The sequence below is a fragment of the Danio rerio genome, chromosome 20 (assembly GCF_052040795.2).
Source record: "Danio rerio strain M-AB ecotype USA chromosome 20, GRCz13ab, whole genome shotgun sequence".
NCBI classification, from domain to species: Eukaryota; Metazoa; Chordata; class Actinopteri; order Cypriniformes; family Danionidae; genus Danio; species Danio rerio.
In genome coordinates this window covers 53,677,740-53,695,000 of record NC_141040.1, presented here as the reverse complement: position 1 = coordinate 53,695,000, position 17,261 = coordinate 53,677,740, and the positions used below count along the sequence as shown (strand labels likewise).

Below are 17,261 nucleotides of genomic sequence, written 5' to 3'. Positions count from 1 at the left end.
AATTTTCCGGAAAGGTGTGTATGTGTGAACAGGTCCTTTTTGAAAATACCGGTAAATTCGTTCTGGCTATTTTCGGGAAAGAGAAGTTGTAACATTACCGGCAATTTGCCGGAATGTTGCGCTGTGTGAATGCAGAAGGAAGATTCCCGAAATAAGCGCGTGCACGTCTAGAACGTGCTGACGTGAGACGTCTGCTTTAGCCAATCACAACAGTCAGACGCATTTACGTCCGCGCAGTTTATGAGAATAAAAGCCTTTGAATATTTTTCCAGACACATTTAGCTGCTAGAAGATAGTCAGAACACGTTTATATGTTCTTCTTAATGCCAACTGTGTAAATAATCATCGATGAGATGCTTATGATAAGCCGTTGTTTGTTTACCTTCAAGCTTTGCGTGCGCCTATGAGCGCCTGCACACGCACATATTATGAACATCTCGACATGCGAAAGTGATCCTGCGAAAGTTGTTCACAATATTGATCATCCACAGAGTTTGTAATTTAGTCAAATGTTTACAAATACAAGCTCAGCCGTTTAAAGCTCATTTGTGGTGAATGATGTCAGAATTTACCGCTATTTTGGAATGGATGTGTGAATGCTCTTTTCCGGAAAATTTCCGTAACGTCCTCGCCTGTATGAACAGCGCTTTTTACAATTACCGGTAAAGTCGTTCCGGAAATTTTCCAGAAATTTACCGGTATCACTGTGTGAAAGGGGCTACTGAAAGGGTTATTTTATCTTTATCTAACTCTAGAATTTCAACACTTTGCTCTGAATTACCTTAACACCTGAAAATGTAACACTAATGAATTTGCTGTGCAGGCATTTCACTGACTATAAGAAACTGTGCAAGTACATGTCAACTTAAAGTAACCCTAACCCCAACCTAACAGTCTATTTATAATCTGAGAATTAGTTGCACTGTAACTGAAATTCAACAAACAGGCCATCTAACTAAAGTGTGACCAAATAAAAAAAAACAAGTTCTGAAAGAGATCAAACCTCAGTCAGGTAATAAAAAGTAACGCAAAAGTAACATAACGCATTACTTCCTCTAAAAAGTAATTAAGTATTGCAACTAGTTACTTTTATGGGGAGTAACTCGATATTGTAATGCTTTACTTTCAAAAGTAACTTTCCCCAACACTGGATGCTAATGGTCTAATCTGACTCAGATTCTTAGCTAAGTTAAAAAGTACTTCCACTAGACATGGAGATCAGCTGAATACACTGAATATGATAAATTCTGCTGTTAAATTAGTAAAATTGCCATGTTTAATGTTCCTTTAAGCCAAAATGAATCAAATGTGAGGCTTGAGCCATATAGTAACCACCTCAAAATTCCCTATCATAATAAAAAACAAGATTCTTTGACAGCATTTTTGTCTTATCGCCAATAGAAACATCTAAAAATTACTATATGAAGATGCATTTAAAAATATCCACTGGTCAGAAAGATAAATAAAAATAAAAGTCTGTCAATTGATGGATATTTTGCCGTTTTGATAAATCTTTGGAACCCAAAACTTAATAACTTTAGAAAGTTTGCATCTCCATGTCTGTGTTTAAAAATGATTATATATTAGTACAAGAAAACAAAACAAAATCACTGAGGTCCTTTATTTTTGGCAAAATTATGATGGGGTTTACATGCAATAATTTAACCCAAACATGATGTTCTTTAAGATCTGAAAATCCTATGTGCGTGGCGAAGTAACTAATGATGCCTGAAAATGTGTCTAGGTAGGCAGCTCAGTATTGTTTGGAGCACAGCCAAGATAAAACCTCAACAGCAACAACAAGGAGCTCCTATAACATCCAATTTTAATGCTGCTTTTAACGTGGCAAAGCAGCTGCGAAATCTCAGAAGTGGACGGACAAAGCAAACATGAATGATTTAACACGTATTTAAAGTAAACATCACATCGTAATTGGCTATTCTCACTTTATAGTTTGCTTAAGCCTCTTTTTACATTTCTCACTATAATGTTTATGATCAACATTACAAGACCTTATCCCGTCATAAAAAGAGGCTTATCGTTTTGCCATGAGCCACTTGGATGCAATAATCTGCCACTGTGGCTTTGTATTAAATACAGCTTTATGGTCATTTAATGCTCAAAACACAAACGTTGATGAGAAAACACAACTCTTTATTAGTCCCTTTCATTGTTATAAAGCTGCACTGAATGTAGTTTAGATTGAAGTCTTCATTATTTCCACACAGTGCCCCTACCTGTCGTTACTAGCATGAGCGTGTACGACGAGGCCTTGACGTCTATGCGGGTCAGATGGGAGCTGGTTAAAGGAGCCAGTGGGTATTTGCTGAACTACAACGCCATCAATGCTAGCGTGCCCTCTGGAATGATGGAGGTGAGTGCCTGTCGTCCTGACACCTTCCAGAACACTCTCTCAAAATTTCCACCTCTGCTTTATTAGACCTTGAGGCAGAAAAAACCCAGCTCTGCTTTAGCGTAGTCGGTGGAGGCAGGCAGTTGTTTAAGGCAGCTGTTAAGACCTGAAATCCACAATTGAGATGAATGTGAAGTATTCTCAAACTTTTTAATTGCATTATTATATATACAGTTGAAGTTAGAATTATTAGCCCTCCTTTGAATTTTCATTATATATATATATATATATATATATATATATATATATATATATATATATATATATATATATATATATATATATATATATATATTCCTAAATTATAAATATTTCCTAAATGATGTTTAACAGAGCAAGGAAATTTTCACAGGATGTCTGATAATATTTTTTCTTCTAGTCAAAGTCTTATTTGTTTTATTTCGGCTAGAATAAAAGCAGTTTTAATTTTTTAAAAACCATTTTAAGTACAAAATTATTAGCCCCTTTAAGTTATTTTTTTTCTTCGATAGTCTACAGAACAAACCCCTGTGATACAATAACGTGCCTAATTACCCTAGCCTGTGGTTTGTTTCCCAAACAACGATGTAACTCATCTCTATCATATCGTCATTCTATCACGGTATGATGCATCGTTTGGGAAAAGAACGATGAAGTGACGAGTGTTTCCTAAAATCCCTGGTTTCTCTGTCGCAGATCCATCGCTTGAACCACGTTAGTTATAACCTAAAATCTCCATAATGATGCTCTAAACCGGGTGGAGTAACTACTTCTTTAGGAAAGAACACCATCATTTCTTTGTGCCAATTATATTGTTTTACACGCACACACATTTAAAATAAAACCCAATATAAATTTTGGTAAAAACATGCACTTATTTTCTATATTAATTGAAATGCATGTAAATGGCACATATTCTATTCTAAAACATATCACTTACAAAAGCTAACACGTATTCTAATATCTTATATAAATCATACAAATAAATAAATAATAAGGCTATTTATTATCAAATAAAATGTAATATTTATTATTTATTAGGAAATAAAAAAAAATCATTATTTAATATTAATAATATTAATGTTGATTATTATTATTATTATTATTATTATTATTATTATTATTATTATTATTATTATTAAGTAGGAAATTGTTTATTTAAAATTTTTTTTGAAAAGTCTACTTTTTCAATTTGACACATGCAAACCAACCATCAAAAACAGTACAGATACTTAATAAGTAACCCACTATAAATAAAAATAAAATAACTTATGCTGTGTTTTTTTTTTTTTTCACATGCTTTGGAGACGTAACAAATTCTGCTTTTAAATAACAGATCACCTATAGCTTTCGCCATGAGGCTGTGTTCAAAATGACATCAATGTTTTCAAAGTGCACTGAGAAGGGAGCACAACTGTAAACATGAAGATCGCTAAAACTGAACTGTAAAAACACTTTGAAAGCAAATTACTTAGGGATAGGGAGGAAAACGGGAAATAGAACACAGCCAGGAACTACATTTCTAACTACAGCTCTGGAGGGTAGTCGCAGTTTGCGAATGTTAGTGGGAGTGACGGATTTGGGAAACGCCAAATCAACAAACTATGTTTGTAACAACGGAACTTGCGACCTTAATTGCTAACGATGGTTTTGGGAAATGCACCCCTGCATACTTACCCTAATTAACACAGTTAAACCAATAAATATCACTTTAAGTTGTATACAAGCGTCTTGAAAAATATCTTGTAAAATATTATTTACTGTCTTCATGACAAAGATAAAATGATTCAGTTATTAAAGATGAGTTATCAAAACTATTAAGTTTAGAAATGTGCTGAAAAAATATATTTTCTGTTAAACAGAAATTGCGGGAAAAAATGGGTGTGAATAATTCAGGGGGCTAATAATTCTGACTTCAACTGTAAAAATATGTTAATTAACAGTGTATTTTGACAGTGTATTTTGTGATTCACAAGTGTTTACCGTTTATTTATGGTTGTGAATTGCATTGTGGGATGTTGATCTCTGCTCTGTCGACTTTTTATGTTTAAAATTCAACTTTACAGTTTAACAAAGTGACTTTTATGGACGTTTTAGTAGTTGAAATAATATGTAAGAAAAAATATAGAGAAATAAGTCTGTGAAATAGGCAGTGTAATATACAACACCAACCCAGACTACATATCACTTTACACTATTTAAAATGTTCATAAAAGTCCCGTTTTTTTTTTTTTTTTTACTTTTCAAGGTTAAAAGTGTTTGGAAGAAGGATTGAGGTCTCATAATGTAATTCAAAAGCATTAATAAATGAGAAAAAAATAAATAAATAAAAACATGAATCACATAATATGTAAAGGGTGGGTTCGGGTGGTTCGAAAGACCCACCCCCTATTGACAAAGTCCAGAGTTTGTCACCTATATGAGCTCATTTGTACCATTTTTGCCAGTATGCCATCATAAATTTTAACCATTAACCTTTGCATACCCAAAGTTCGTACTTCGTTTGGTCGATACTCTTTTCAGTTTTCTTCTGCTGATGCTTGGAATCATCTGCAGCAGACCTTAAAGCTCAGCACTTTCATTCCTCTATCATCTTTTAAAAATTCAATCCAGTCAATAGTTCAAGATCACTGTGCTTGTTTTTATTTATTTATTTATTTTTTGGTTTTATATTTTATTATCTGCATTTGTGAAATTGTTATTGTATTGTGTCCCTTTGTAATGCATCTGCTTTTTATGTTGCCTCTTGGCCAGGTCGTCATTGTAAATGAGAACTGGTTCTCAATTGACTTACCTGGTTAAATAAATGTTATTATTATTATTATTATTATTATTATTATTATTATTATTATTATTATTATTAAATTGTAAAAATAACTGATAAAAGAAGGTTTTAAGACAACTTTAATTATTAAAATGGACATATTCTGACTGAGGAAATGAGCTGGCTAGTTTGTTACTACAGTTTTTAATTTAAAAGTTTTAACAGATTTTTAATAGTTTGGCTGGAAGATAATAAATTAGCATTTAAAAACGAAGTATTTTTCATATTTCTTTGTTAATTTTTTTTAATTGTAATATTGGCGGCGCAGTGGGTAGTGCTGTTGCCTCACAACAAGAAGGTCGCTGGTTCGAGCCTCGGCTGGGTCAGTTGGTATTTCTGTATAGAGTTTGTATGTTGTCCCGGTGTAAAACAAAACAAACATCATGGATATCTTGTTACAATACTTTTGCATAATTCTATTTCTATTTTAAAAGTAAGTAAATTTAAATGAACTTTTAAGTCATTACAAAGGTATGTAAGCTTTGGTTGTTTTTATCTTCCAAATGTGAAAGTTGTAGCACGCAAGCTTGGATACCCTGATAGACTTACATACTGATGCCAACTTTATTTAATTTGACGTGGACTTCCCTCTTGCAGATGCGAGTCGGTGCAGATGTGAATGACGTCCAGCTACTGCAGCTGCTTCCAAACACGGCGTACTCGATCTCCCTGTTCGCCCTGCACGGAGAGGCGGCCAGCCAACCGCTCATTGACAGAGGAGTCACTCGTATGCTAGTCTTCTTAATGCTTTCAGATGGTTTCCATTTGTTATTGTCAATATGTATTATATGTGCTTGTTAATCTGTCTGTCCGATGTAGTGCCTCTCCCTCCAGCCGGTAAGTTGAAAATCACAGAAGTGACCCACAGCTCTATGCGTTTGACCTGGGATGCGGCTCCTGGGAATGTCAGGAAATACATCATCACGTACAAGCGTGAGGACGGGGAACTGAAAGAGGTGAGTGAAATGTGCAATTCGCATTCTACACAATTGATTTGGGTTGGGACAACATGAAGGATTTAAGATAGCTTATTAGCTTTTACAAATTTAAGTTGATTGAACATAAAACAATTAAGTTGTCCCCCATAAATACACCAAGAGTTGTGTTGTTTCAGCTTATTTTAAAGAAGTAGTTTGAACAATGTTTTTTGAGTGTAGTAAGATCATCAAAAGCAATGTGCTTACATTAAAATATAAATACAATGTGCTTGATGTGTTCGTAATGTATTGCAGAACACTTGAGGTGCTCTTGAGGTGGGATATGGGTTATGGACAGACTTAGGCCCCGTTTACACTACTGCGTTTTAGTTTTAAAACGGCGTTTTAGATCAAAAACGATCCGCGTCCGCACTAGCATTTCAACTAGCGTTTCTGAACATATCCCTGTCAACACTACGCCAAAAATGTATATCACGTGACCATTCGCGCACTCTGGGCTTGCGCGTTCTAGTATAAACAGGAAGCATGTGTCTCGCTCGGCATTTGGTTATTGTTAGTCAACAAACGCCGGCTGAACAATGAACGCAATGGCAAAGAAAGCAAGAGAGGTATTTTTGTTGACAGACGACGAGGTCGAGTTGTTACTAAACGTAACAAATGAATCACTGCACAATGGCGCCTAAAACAGACAATAGTGCAAACGCCGCTGCTATTTCTGTGTCCGTGTTGTTGTTTACAGTGAAGGCTGGTCTGCTGTCTTCCAATAGCGTTAAAGCCATGTGTTATAGTCATGTGATAGGGGCTTGACGAATAAGGGAAGGATACGCAATGACACAAAAGCCCCAATCAGGTAGAAAATCTCAGCAGCCCTCCTCCGTTTTCAGATGTCTCCGTTTTCCTCATCCACACTAAGACGGAGCAGCAGCGTTTTAGAATGAAAACGGCCTCATGGGCGTTTCCAAAACGCTTCGTTTTCGACGCTTGAAAACTCCGGCATAGTGTGGACGGATGGTGTAATCGTAGCAAAACTTATGCGTTTTCAAACTAAAACGCATTAGTGTAAACGGGGCTTTGGGCGTGTGTACGTTTAAGGGATGGTTAACAGTGTAATTATAAATGTAATTAAAGATGTAATTACATGCAGGTATTTAATCAAGCATACGTTCAATGTATAAACACGTATTTACACAATAAGTTCATTGTAAATAATTATTAATTTCAGTTCAAGTGCATATTAGTTAAGGCCACTTAATATAAAGTGGGGCCCAGTGCATTTATTCAGGAAGGATGCATTACATTGATTTACATTGACAGTAAGTGTAACCCCGCCGATCCTACGCCACCCAACCCGCTCCGAGCTGGTATCGAACCGACAACCTTCTGCATGGGAATCGGTTGCTCTACCAAGGAAGCTAAAGACCATGGCCTCTAGCGTCTGTCGCTAGAGCATCTTTAGAGGTCAGAGGAGTGAGGTTTACCTGCACAGCACTTACTAGCTGGCCTCCGTTACACTCACCCCCCTAAACCTCACTCCCATCCGGGTCACGGCACCAATGTAACACCGCCGGTGTTACGACCTTCCACATGGGAGTCGGTTGCTCTACCAAGGAGGCTTACTAACTGGCCTTCGTTACATAAGCACATATCTTACATTATCAATTCAAATCAAGTTTATTTGTATGGCGCTTTTCACAATAATTATTGTTTCAAAGTAGCTTTGAAAAAAGGTTAACATACAAAATCAGAAAAGTTAGGTTGTTAAGTTATCATATATTTTTTTTGTTACTAATTACTTTAAGTAATATAAGCTAGTAACTAATAACCTTAAATTGTTAAAGTAACTATTTATAAACATAGTTAACCTGCAGCTATATATACATAAACCGATAAACAAATTTATACAACAGTTCTGTCTGGTTCTTGAATCTGATTGGCTGATAGCCATGAAATATTTTGCCAGTAACATCACACACACCCTTCACCTCTGTGTATTACTCCCCCCCCCACATACAGCAAGCAACAAGCAGGCTAAAGTTTGACAAATATTACTGTTGTTAGACAACAAACTTTTTAGTCGAGAATGTAGTTGTTTAGATTGCAACTATGTGGTTTATTTGTAAGAATAGTGCCTATTTTAAAATATTTACAATTTCTGAGACCTCGTCGGCGGCCAAAGACGGTTGATGTTGTCTATTCACAAGATGGTGCCAGGACCTCACAATAAGCCCTTGCTCAGTGCGTTCTTTTGAGCGTGAATAAAAAGCTGGAAAACTGAAGCCTTGAGGTTTTTAAGATGGACTGGATAGAATCAATAAGAAGCTGTGAATAAGAAGGTGGATTCAGCCTTGTCCCTTCTTATCGCAAACACAACAGCAGTCTGGTGAGAAATCTCTGTAGACGAATGGCATTTCAAGTCATGTTCAGCCTTATAATCTTACAATGTGAGCAAAATTTGCTGTTTTGTCATCACCTAAAGGGGGTCATACACCAGAAGCGTCGCTTCACATTACGCTATAGAGAGTCATTCAAAAACTAGCCCTAAAGTGACGTTGGTGAATTAGTTACGGCTTCTGCTGTTCTGACGTCAGCTGCAGATGTGCATGAATGGCGGAAGAAAGTAGTTCCTAGTACAAAAGGGTTTTAGACTCTCTGTGTTAGATTTTATTTTTTTATGTACAAGACTTTGCCGTCGAACTGTTGTATAAATGCAATATCACACTCGTAGCAGTGTGCAATGGCTGTATATCAGCACTGGTGGGGCACTAAGACACTCGGCCTGCAGCCTCGTGCCCACGCACGCTGATATACAGCCATAGCACACTGCTACTCGTGTGATATTGCTCATATATTAAATATATATTCAGTGTTGGAAACATTCATTTAAAAAGTAATTAGTTAAGTAACTTATGAATTATAGCCGAGTTGGTAAGTGAATTACATCCAGGGCTTAACATTAACACCCGCCAAACGCGTTCATGTCGATTCTGTTGTTTGACAGTTGGAGGTCAACGGTGACATCACCACCATGGTTCTTACCAACCTGCGCTCTCAGACCGAGTATGATGTTGCCGTCACTCCAGTTTACGACGAGGGTTCAGGAAATCCCATGCTTGGCACTGCAATAACTGGTGAGCTTCAAATCCGCAATTGATTCTCCGAGTCAACACTATTGACTGATGATTTTGGTTTGGCAGCAGCGTTACTTCACTGCTGATGGTTTTTGTTTGTGCTACGCTGGTGTTCAACTGTGTGACTTGCTGGTTACAAGACCTGCTATTTCAGCAAGTCCTTTTCAAGCTCCCCTCCATCTGCATAATGGCTGCCATGTGTGACGCCACCCTTACCCAAGCCACGTGCATACTGTATGTTCATGGCTTGACTTTATCAGTCCCACGGGTGAACCATTTATTAGTTCCAGATGATCCGCAAGTAGCTCCCCTTTACATAGGAACGTGCAGTAACACTTCAGTATAGGGACCAATTTCTTATTATTAACTAGTGACTTAGTACCTGCCTATTATTAAGATTTTGGCTAATTATTAGTACTTTTAGAGCACATATTCTGCATGTTTTTAATCTATATTCATAATCCTAGCCAATAGCTAAACCAAACTACTCTAATAAAAGCCTATCTAAAGGTTTAATGCTCCCAACTGATGATCGACAGTAAAAATGAAAAATTAGACCTCTTCCCAACTGGGAAAACCACCTACAATCAAGAATGCATGATTATATGGTGTCAAACCTTTTGCAATCATAAATAAGTCATTACAATTAAAGTCAATGGGGCATAAACAGCCACTAACATAATGAAATGGTAGTCCATTTAAACAATACACAATGGTTAATGGTTTGTTAATACTGAGAATTGAATCCTAAAATAAAGTGTGACCAAACATGCTTGCTTGCTCCAACTTTTCAACTTCACAGTCCCAGTGTTTTCTGTATGTCATATACCTTCTCTGTTGACATTCAGATGTGGTTCCTGCCCCCAAAAACTTGAGGTTTTCTGAGGTTGGCCAGACTTCATTCAGAGCCACATGGGAGCATGGAGCACCAGACGTCGGAATGTACCGCATCGGATGGTCCAAGAAGGGCGACAGAGAGAACGTAAAATCTGTGCGTTTGCCAGCTAGTTGACATTCATTCAATGTAAAGTAATGAATTACAGATACTCAAGTTACTTTAATTGAGTTATGCTTTATTATAGTTTTAGAAGGTGTGCTTTTACTTGAGTATTTATTTAGTGCTGTATCAGTTCTTTTACTTCACTACTTTCTTTTAACTTTATTTTTTTCTCAGTGATTGCATTCTTGTCAGAATAATTTGTCCCATGATTCCATCCAGTCAAATTGTGCATAGAATAATCACATCAGACAGGCCGACCTCAAGACATTAACACTTTATAAATACAGCAAACATGTTTTGTAACTAAATGCAGTACAGAATTTTTACGTTTTCAAACAAATCACGTGTATTCTGGGGCCTCTCGTCAGGGTTTAAATTGCATAACCTATTAATTAACATATTGTCACAGTTAGATTTTTGCCGCTTAAGTTACACAGATTTAGCTTTGCCTATAAAAAAACATTTTATTGTATAAAACAGGAAAAGTGATACAATTTGTCATTATATAGTACATAAAATAACAGTCGTGCTGTTAATTTACAGATATTGTTTGAAATTTTTAAGGACTTTTAAATATAATTTAAAATAACAGAAAAATACTGTATGAATAACACTTTAATTTCCCTGTATAAAAAACAAAAATGTCAATAATTTGTCTTTAATGATAAAGTACCTAAAATGAAAGTCAAACTGTTAATTTAGAGAGATTCTTTTTCATTTTACTAAGTTTTGAAAATAATTTGATATTACAAAAAAATACTGTAAAAAATTAGTGACATTTTCTGTAAAATATTTTTTTTTTTTTACAGTGTATAGTTACACATATTTGACATTGCTTGTTAATGCATCAACTTTCATGCATTGTGTCTAAGATGACACAAAAAAGACACTACACAACAACTACTAAAAGAGTATTTTGTTACAGAACCCCGGAAGGGACGTAGTGGAGGAGAAAAAAATTGGCTGGGTGAAAAAAAAAATTATGGGTGAAAGAAAAAAATGGGTGGGAGGAAAATATATATTTCTAGGTTTTTGCGTTCTCGCAAGTTTTGCGTTCTCTCGCAAAGATGTTTTGCGTTCCCTCGCAAAGATGTTTCTCCACAAACACTTCCTGTTCACTTCACTCATGTTAACCCTCCCGTTTTTGCCGAAATTCTCCCGTATTTTTCCATTCAATCCCACTCTCTTTACCTTACTGTGCGTCGATCGTCGCCTTTCATATGCTACCTCTGAACCAGTAAATGCATGTATATGCGCTGACTGACAGACGCACTCTGTACAATAAACTGATCCTAGATCAGCGTCTGTACGCGCCATTTACAGAGGAGCACAGAGGAGCGGGTGTATGTTTAAACTGACAAATACACTGAATAATATGAAACATCTCCGTCCTGCATGTTTTATTTTTAAACAGCTTATTTTCTCTTAAATGAGCACAAACAGTTTCTAAAGTAATGGACTGCTTTCATTATAGATCTGTGCATTCTTACAGAGACACCTCTGTTATCAAACTAAACAAAACATGAGATTCATTGCTGCTCACTTGTTTGATAACAGAAGTGTCCCTTTAAATGGCGCGTACAGCCGCTGATCTGGGATCAGTTTATTGTACGGAGCGCGTCTGTCAGTCAGCGCTTATACGTGCATTTGCTGTTTCAGAGGTTGCAAAGTGAAAGGCAACGATCAACGCACAGATTTAATGTAAAAAAAGTGGGTAGAATGGTAAAATATGGGAGAATTTCGGCAAAAACGGGAGGGTTTACATGAGTGAAGTGAACAGGAAGTGTTTGTGGAGAAACAGTTTTGCGAGAGAACGCAAAACATCTTTGCGAGGGAACGCAAAACATCTTTGCGAGATAACGCAAAACTTTGCGAGGGAACGCAAAACATCTTTGCGAGGGAACACAAAAACTTAGAAATATATATTTTCCTGCCACCCATTTTTTTCTTTCACCCATAATTTTTTTTTTCACCCTGCCAATTTTTTTCTCCTCCACTACGTCCCTTCCGGGGTTCCGTATTTTGTAACTTATTGCACTACAGAATGTTACGTTTTCAAACTAATTTTCAGATTTTTGCCTGTGAAGTTAAACAGATTTAGCTTTGTATGTAAATGCATCACTACACAACTAGAGAGACTATTTTGTAACTAAATGCACTATAGAATTTTACGTTTTCAAACAAATGTTCAGACTTTTGCCTCTAAAGTTACAAATTTACCTTTGTATGTAAATTCATCAACTTTCATGCATTAAAAGTGTCTAAGATGATGGTAAAAATCCCTACACATAACTACTGAGAGGCTTTTTTGTAACTAAATGCAGTACAGAATGTTACGTTTTCAAACTAACTTTTAGCTTTTGACCTCTAATGTTACACAAATTTAGCTTCGTATGTAAATGTATCAACTTTCATTCATGAAAAGTGTCTAAGATGACGTTAAAAACTCTACACCCAACTACTGAAGACTATTTTGTAACCTAATGCACTACAGAATGTTACGTTTTCAAACCATTTTCACCATTTTTTTTGTAAAGTTACACAGACTTAGTTTTGTATGTAAATTTAACACCTTTCATGCATTAAAAGTGTTCAAGATGACAGAAAAAATCTCTACACACAACTACCAAGAGACTATTTTGTAACTAAATGCACTACAGAATGTTACGTTTTTGAACAAATTTTAAGATATATGCTTCTAATGTTACACAGATTTAGCTTTGTATGTAAATAAATCAACTTTCATGCATCAAAACTATCTAAGATGATACAAAAAATTACTTCACACAACTACTGAGAGACTATTTTGTATATCTAAATACTCAACAGAATGTTACTTTTTAAACTAATTTTCAGATCTTTGCCTCTACAGTCACACAGATTTAGCTTTGTATGTAAATGTATCAACTTTTTATGCACTGAAAGTGTCTAAAATGACGTAAATAAATTACTACACAATTAAAAAGTGACTATTTTGTAACTAAATGCACTACAGAATGTTACGTTTTCAAACAAATTTTCTGTTTTTTTGCCTCTAAACTTACACAGATTTAGCTTTTTATGTAAATACATCAACTTTAAGCTGTGTTGGAATAAATTTCACGGCATAAGACTCAGTACTCACTATCCTTGAGTACTTCTAAAACTGCTACTTTTTATTCATACTACTAACAACAGAATATTTTCGCCCCCTCTACTTACGCTACATTTTTTTAAGCAAGTAATGGTACTTGTGTATGATTTTTCAGTCCTTTTTCCACCACCGTTTGGGAAGTCAATAGAAGCATGGGTGTTAAAGAACCTATTTTTAGGAGTGTACCACCTAATGACATTTTAATCACAAATGTAATGAACGCTCTCAGTTAACACGCGAGACTTGATCTTCTGTAGGAAATCCTGGCTCGTGAAGAGACAAGCCACCTTCTGACTGAATTAGACCCAGACACGGAGTATGATGTCACTGTCACAGCCATCTACCCCGATGAGTCGGAGAGCGAGGATCTGATGGGGAGCCAACGCACATGTGAGAAAACACACACAGCTACACATGTAGAACATTGACTCTTAAGTACTGGGACAAGACGGATACAATTAATCTTCAAACCCACATCAAACTCTGCTATAGTGTTTTATAATAGCTATTATAGTGTTTTGAATTATACTAGAGTAAAGTACTTGAATTCATCTGTTGTGGTAATTCTATAGTTGCTGCATGAATACAACTATATTAATATAAACATATTACCTGATACTTTTATACATCTATAAGGTATATTATACTACAATACTGTAGGAAACATTAAATATTACTACAGTATTTATTACAGTTTGTCAGTTCATTATAGCTAATAGTGCCATATGCTGTAGCATTCATTAACATAGGGTTATATATTTTATTACAGTATTGTTCACAGACACTATAGTATTTTCTATGGATTACTATAGTGTTATTTGCATTAGAAATAATGACTAAACTATTGGAAGTGTATTGGAGGATTTATATTTATACATTTAAATTGTTCTTGCACATGAAATATTGAGTTTATTGGGGTTTTATAAATTATGAGTGATTTAATAATAATAATAATGGAAATCGTGGACTGTAAAAAAAAGCTGTAAAATTTGCATTATTACTGGTAATTTTGGTTTGCTTTAAATTAACAAAAAATTGCAGTTATACTGTAAAATTACAAATGCACTGTAAATGAACAATTACAAGTGTGCTGTAAAACAACAGTAAAACTTTACATTTTAAGATTTATATTCATAGATTTTAGATATATTTGCTTGTACATGAAATATTAAGTTCCCCTTCGGGGGGAACTTCAGCACTATAAGTGGATTTGATTGTAAAATCCACGCATTGGGAGGTTCGGTTCAGAAGCTACTCGTCTGAAAGAGTATTGAACGGGCCAATTAAGAATGAATTGGCAGCGCAAGCCTGCGCAGGTGAGCGGCATAAGCAATCAACTGAGTATATAAGCTCACCTGGCGCAGCAGACGCTATCCTTTTCGCTTCAGAGACTTTCTGATCGAGTCGATGAGGGTTCCTCCTGCTGTGACCAGCGATTCTGAGCGAACGAGAGAATTCTCCCGGTCCAGAGTGTGTACACGCAGTGGCAGACGGTCGAGCTGGGTTCTCCCTTGCCTGGCGTTCTTTGGGTCCGGTCCTCCAGAGTGGTGCGTATAAAGTTGCAAACTTCACAGAAAGAGCAACACAGTCGTGCAGCACGTCCTTATCAGGACGGCGCTCCGACTGTGCGTTTCTGGATGCGGTGGTTTCCTGTCCTCGGATGATGGGCGCGGGCACTGTGTTACATGTCTGGGGGTCCAGCATGTTAATGCGCTGCTCGCGGGCAGTTCATGTCGTCATTGCGATGCCATGACTGTTGCGCAAGATCGCGGTTAGCCTTTGCAAAAGGGTGAACCACCCCAGTTGTCCCCTGCTCTGCAGCGGGCACTCGGGCAGATCTGAGGGTTTCAGCGAGAGATAATCCGTCGCCCACGGGCCCGCGGACCTCCCGCTCCTCTAAGCGCTCCATCCAAGCTTCGGGCGGGGGAAGCGATCCGTCTAACAGATGGTAGCCCTTACGCCCGATGACACCGGAGACCAGATGTCCACCGCGGCATCGGAGGGTGGGCTTTCATTGTCCGATGATGATCCAGACCCGCTCGCCCCCTTCGGGCTGGTGAGCGCTGTCACTACGGATCCTGAAACGGACATGTTAGCCGTGCTTTCCCGGGCTGCTTCGGCCGTGGGTTGGAGATGGTTTATCCCCCAGCTCCGCGGCCGGACCGACTAGAGGGGCGTTCCCTTCTTCCCGGAGGTGCACAGTAGGCTCACGCGGTCTTGTAAAGCACTTTTTTCTGCTCGTGCTGCGTGTTCCTCCACCCTAACCACTCTTGACGGTGAAACAGCCAGGGGGTATGTGGCGATTCCTCAGGTTGAGTGCGCGATGGCGGTAAATCCGCGCGGCGCCTCTTCTTGGCGGGGTCCGCCTCGTCTCCCATCCAAAGCCTGTAAGTTATCTACCTCCCTCGGAGCTAGAGCTTACATAGCTGCGGGCCAGGCTGCTTCCGCCTTGCATGCGATAGCCACCTACCAGCGCTACCAAGCGCAGGCGCTGGCCGAGCTGCACGAGGGTGGGTCCAACCCAGGCTTACGAGCTTCGCACCGCCGCCGACTTAGCTCTTCGGACTACTGAGTCCGCTGCGTGTGCGTTGGGGAGGACGATGTCCACATTAGTGGTCCAGGAGCGCCACCCCTGGCTGATATGCGCAAAGTCGACAAAGTCCGCTTTCTTGACTTCCCCATATCCCCAGCCAGGTTCGGCGACACTGTCTGTGAATTCACCCAGGAATTCAAGGCGGTGAGAGAGCAGTTGGTGGGTGATGTCTTATCGGCGGTCCGTAGCCCGCTCCGCCCGCCGTGCCATTCATACCTGCTCCTCGCCGAAGGCGCCCGCCTACGAGAGCTGCTCCGCCCCCGCACACGCCTAAGGCGAAGCGAGCGCGTCGGGCACCTCGGAAGCAGGCAGCCCCCCTGCCCAGAACGCCGCTAAGTCCGGCAACGGACCGCGAAGCGCCCCTGGGACAGGCCATCTGGAGAAGAGGGAACTTGCTCTTTCCCCGCTGGAGGGCGGGGCCCCATTTCCAACGGCACTTTTTACTGCCATGAAAACATTATGAAAGGGCACTTTTCATTTCCCCAGATGTGACAGCCCGAAATCTGCCAGTCTGGGACGCTATGCTTTCTAGCTTGCAGATTCGGTGCGTTTTGCCAGTGGCTCACGAGCGCTGGGAGGACGGTCTCCTTTCTCCCACCCCTCGAGCCTCCCCTCCGGAGCTCGGGTTTGGAGTGAGAGCAAATATCTCACCTCCAGCTTTTCCGTGGGACCCGCGAGCTTCCCGGATCAGCACACCCACTCCGCGCTGCCCCACTGCTGGTACGTCAGCGATTGTAGCGATGAGTCCATTAGCGAGAGCTCTGCCTGCCTGGTTAGCGCGGGCCAGCTCTTCGCGGTGGCTCATACGCACAATCAGACTCGGCTATGCGATTCATTTCGCGAAACGGCCCCCCAAGTCACGGGTGTGTATTCACCAGGGTCAGCCCCCTGTCCGCCCCTGTCTTGCGAGAGGAGATTGCTGTCCTCCTGGCGAAGGATGCAATCGAGCCGCTCCCTCCAGCCGAGATGGAGAGCGGGTTTTACAGCCCACGCTTCATCGTGCCCAAAAAGAGCGGTGGGTCACGGCCAATCCTAGATCTGCGCGTTTTGAGCCGCTGCCTGCACAAGCTGCCGTTCAGAATGCTCACGCAGAAGCGCATCCTCCGGTGCGTTCGTCCTCTGGGTTGGTCTGCAGCATTAGACCTGATGGACGCGTATTTCCATGTATCCACTCTTCCTCGCCACCGACAGTTTCTGCGGTTTGCGTTTGAAGGTCGAGCTTGGCAATACAAAGCCCTCCCCTTCGGGCTCTC

At 39.1% G+C, this 17,261-nt stretch overlaps 1 protein-coding gene across 14 annotated transcripts in view; it reads left to right on the top strand.

The window, feature by feature from the left end:
• col12a1b (collagen, type XII, alpha 1b) overlaps positions 1 to 17,261 on the top strand; it is a 243,441-nt gene that overhangs the window by 90,029 nt on the left and 136,151 nt on the right. For all 14 annotated transcript variants that reach the window (XM_087298610.1, XM_087298613.1, XM_087298609.1 and 11 more), the window contains 6 exons: positions 2,229 to 2,374; positions 5,814 to 5,943; positions 6,036 to 6,172; positions 9,153 to 9,282; positions 10,131 to 10,273; positions 13,673 to 13,805. In XM_087298610.1, the coding sequence (XP_087154736.1) occupies positions 2,229 to 2,374; positions 5,814 to 5,943; positions 6,036 to 6,172; positions 9,153 to 9,282; positions 10,131 to 10,273; positions 13,673 to 13,805 (819 nt within the window). The remainder of the gene's footprint in view (positions 1 to 2,228; positions 2,375 to 5,813; positions 5,944 to 6,035; positions 6,173 to 9,152; positions 9,283 to 10,130; positions 10,274 to 13,672; positions 13,806 to 17,261) is intronic.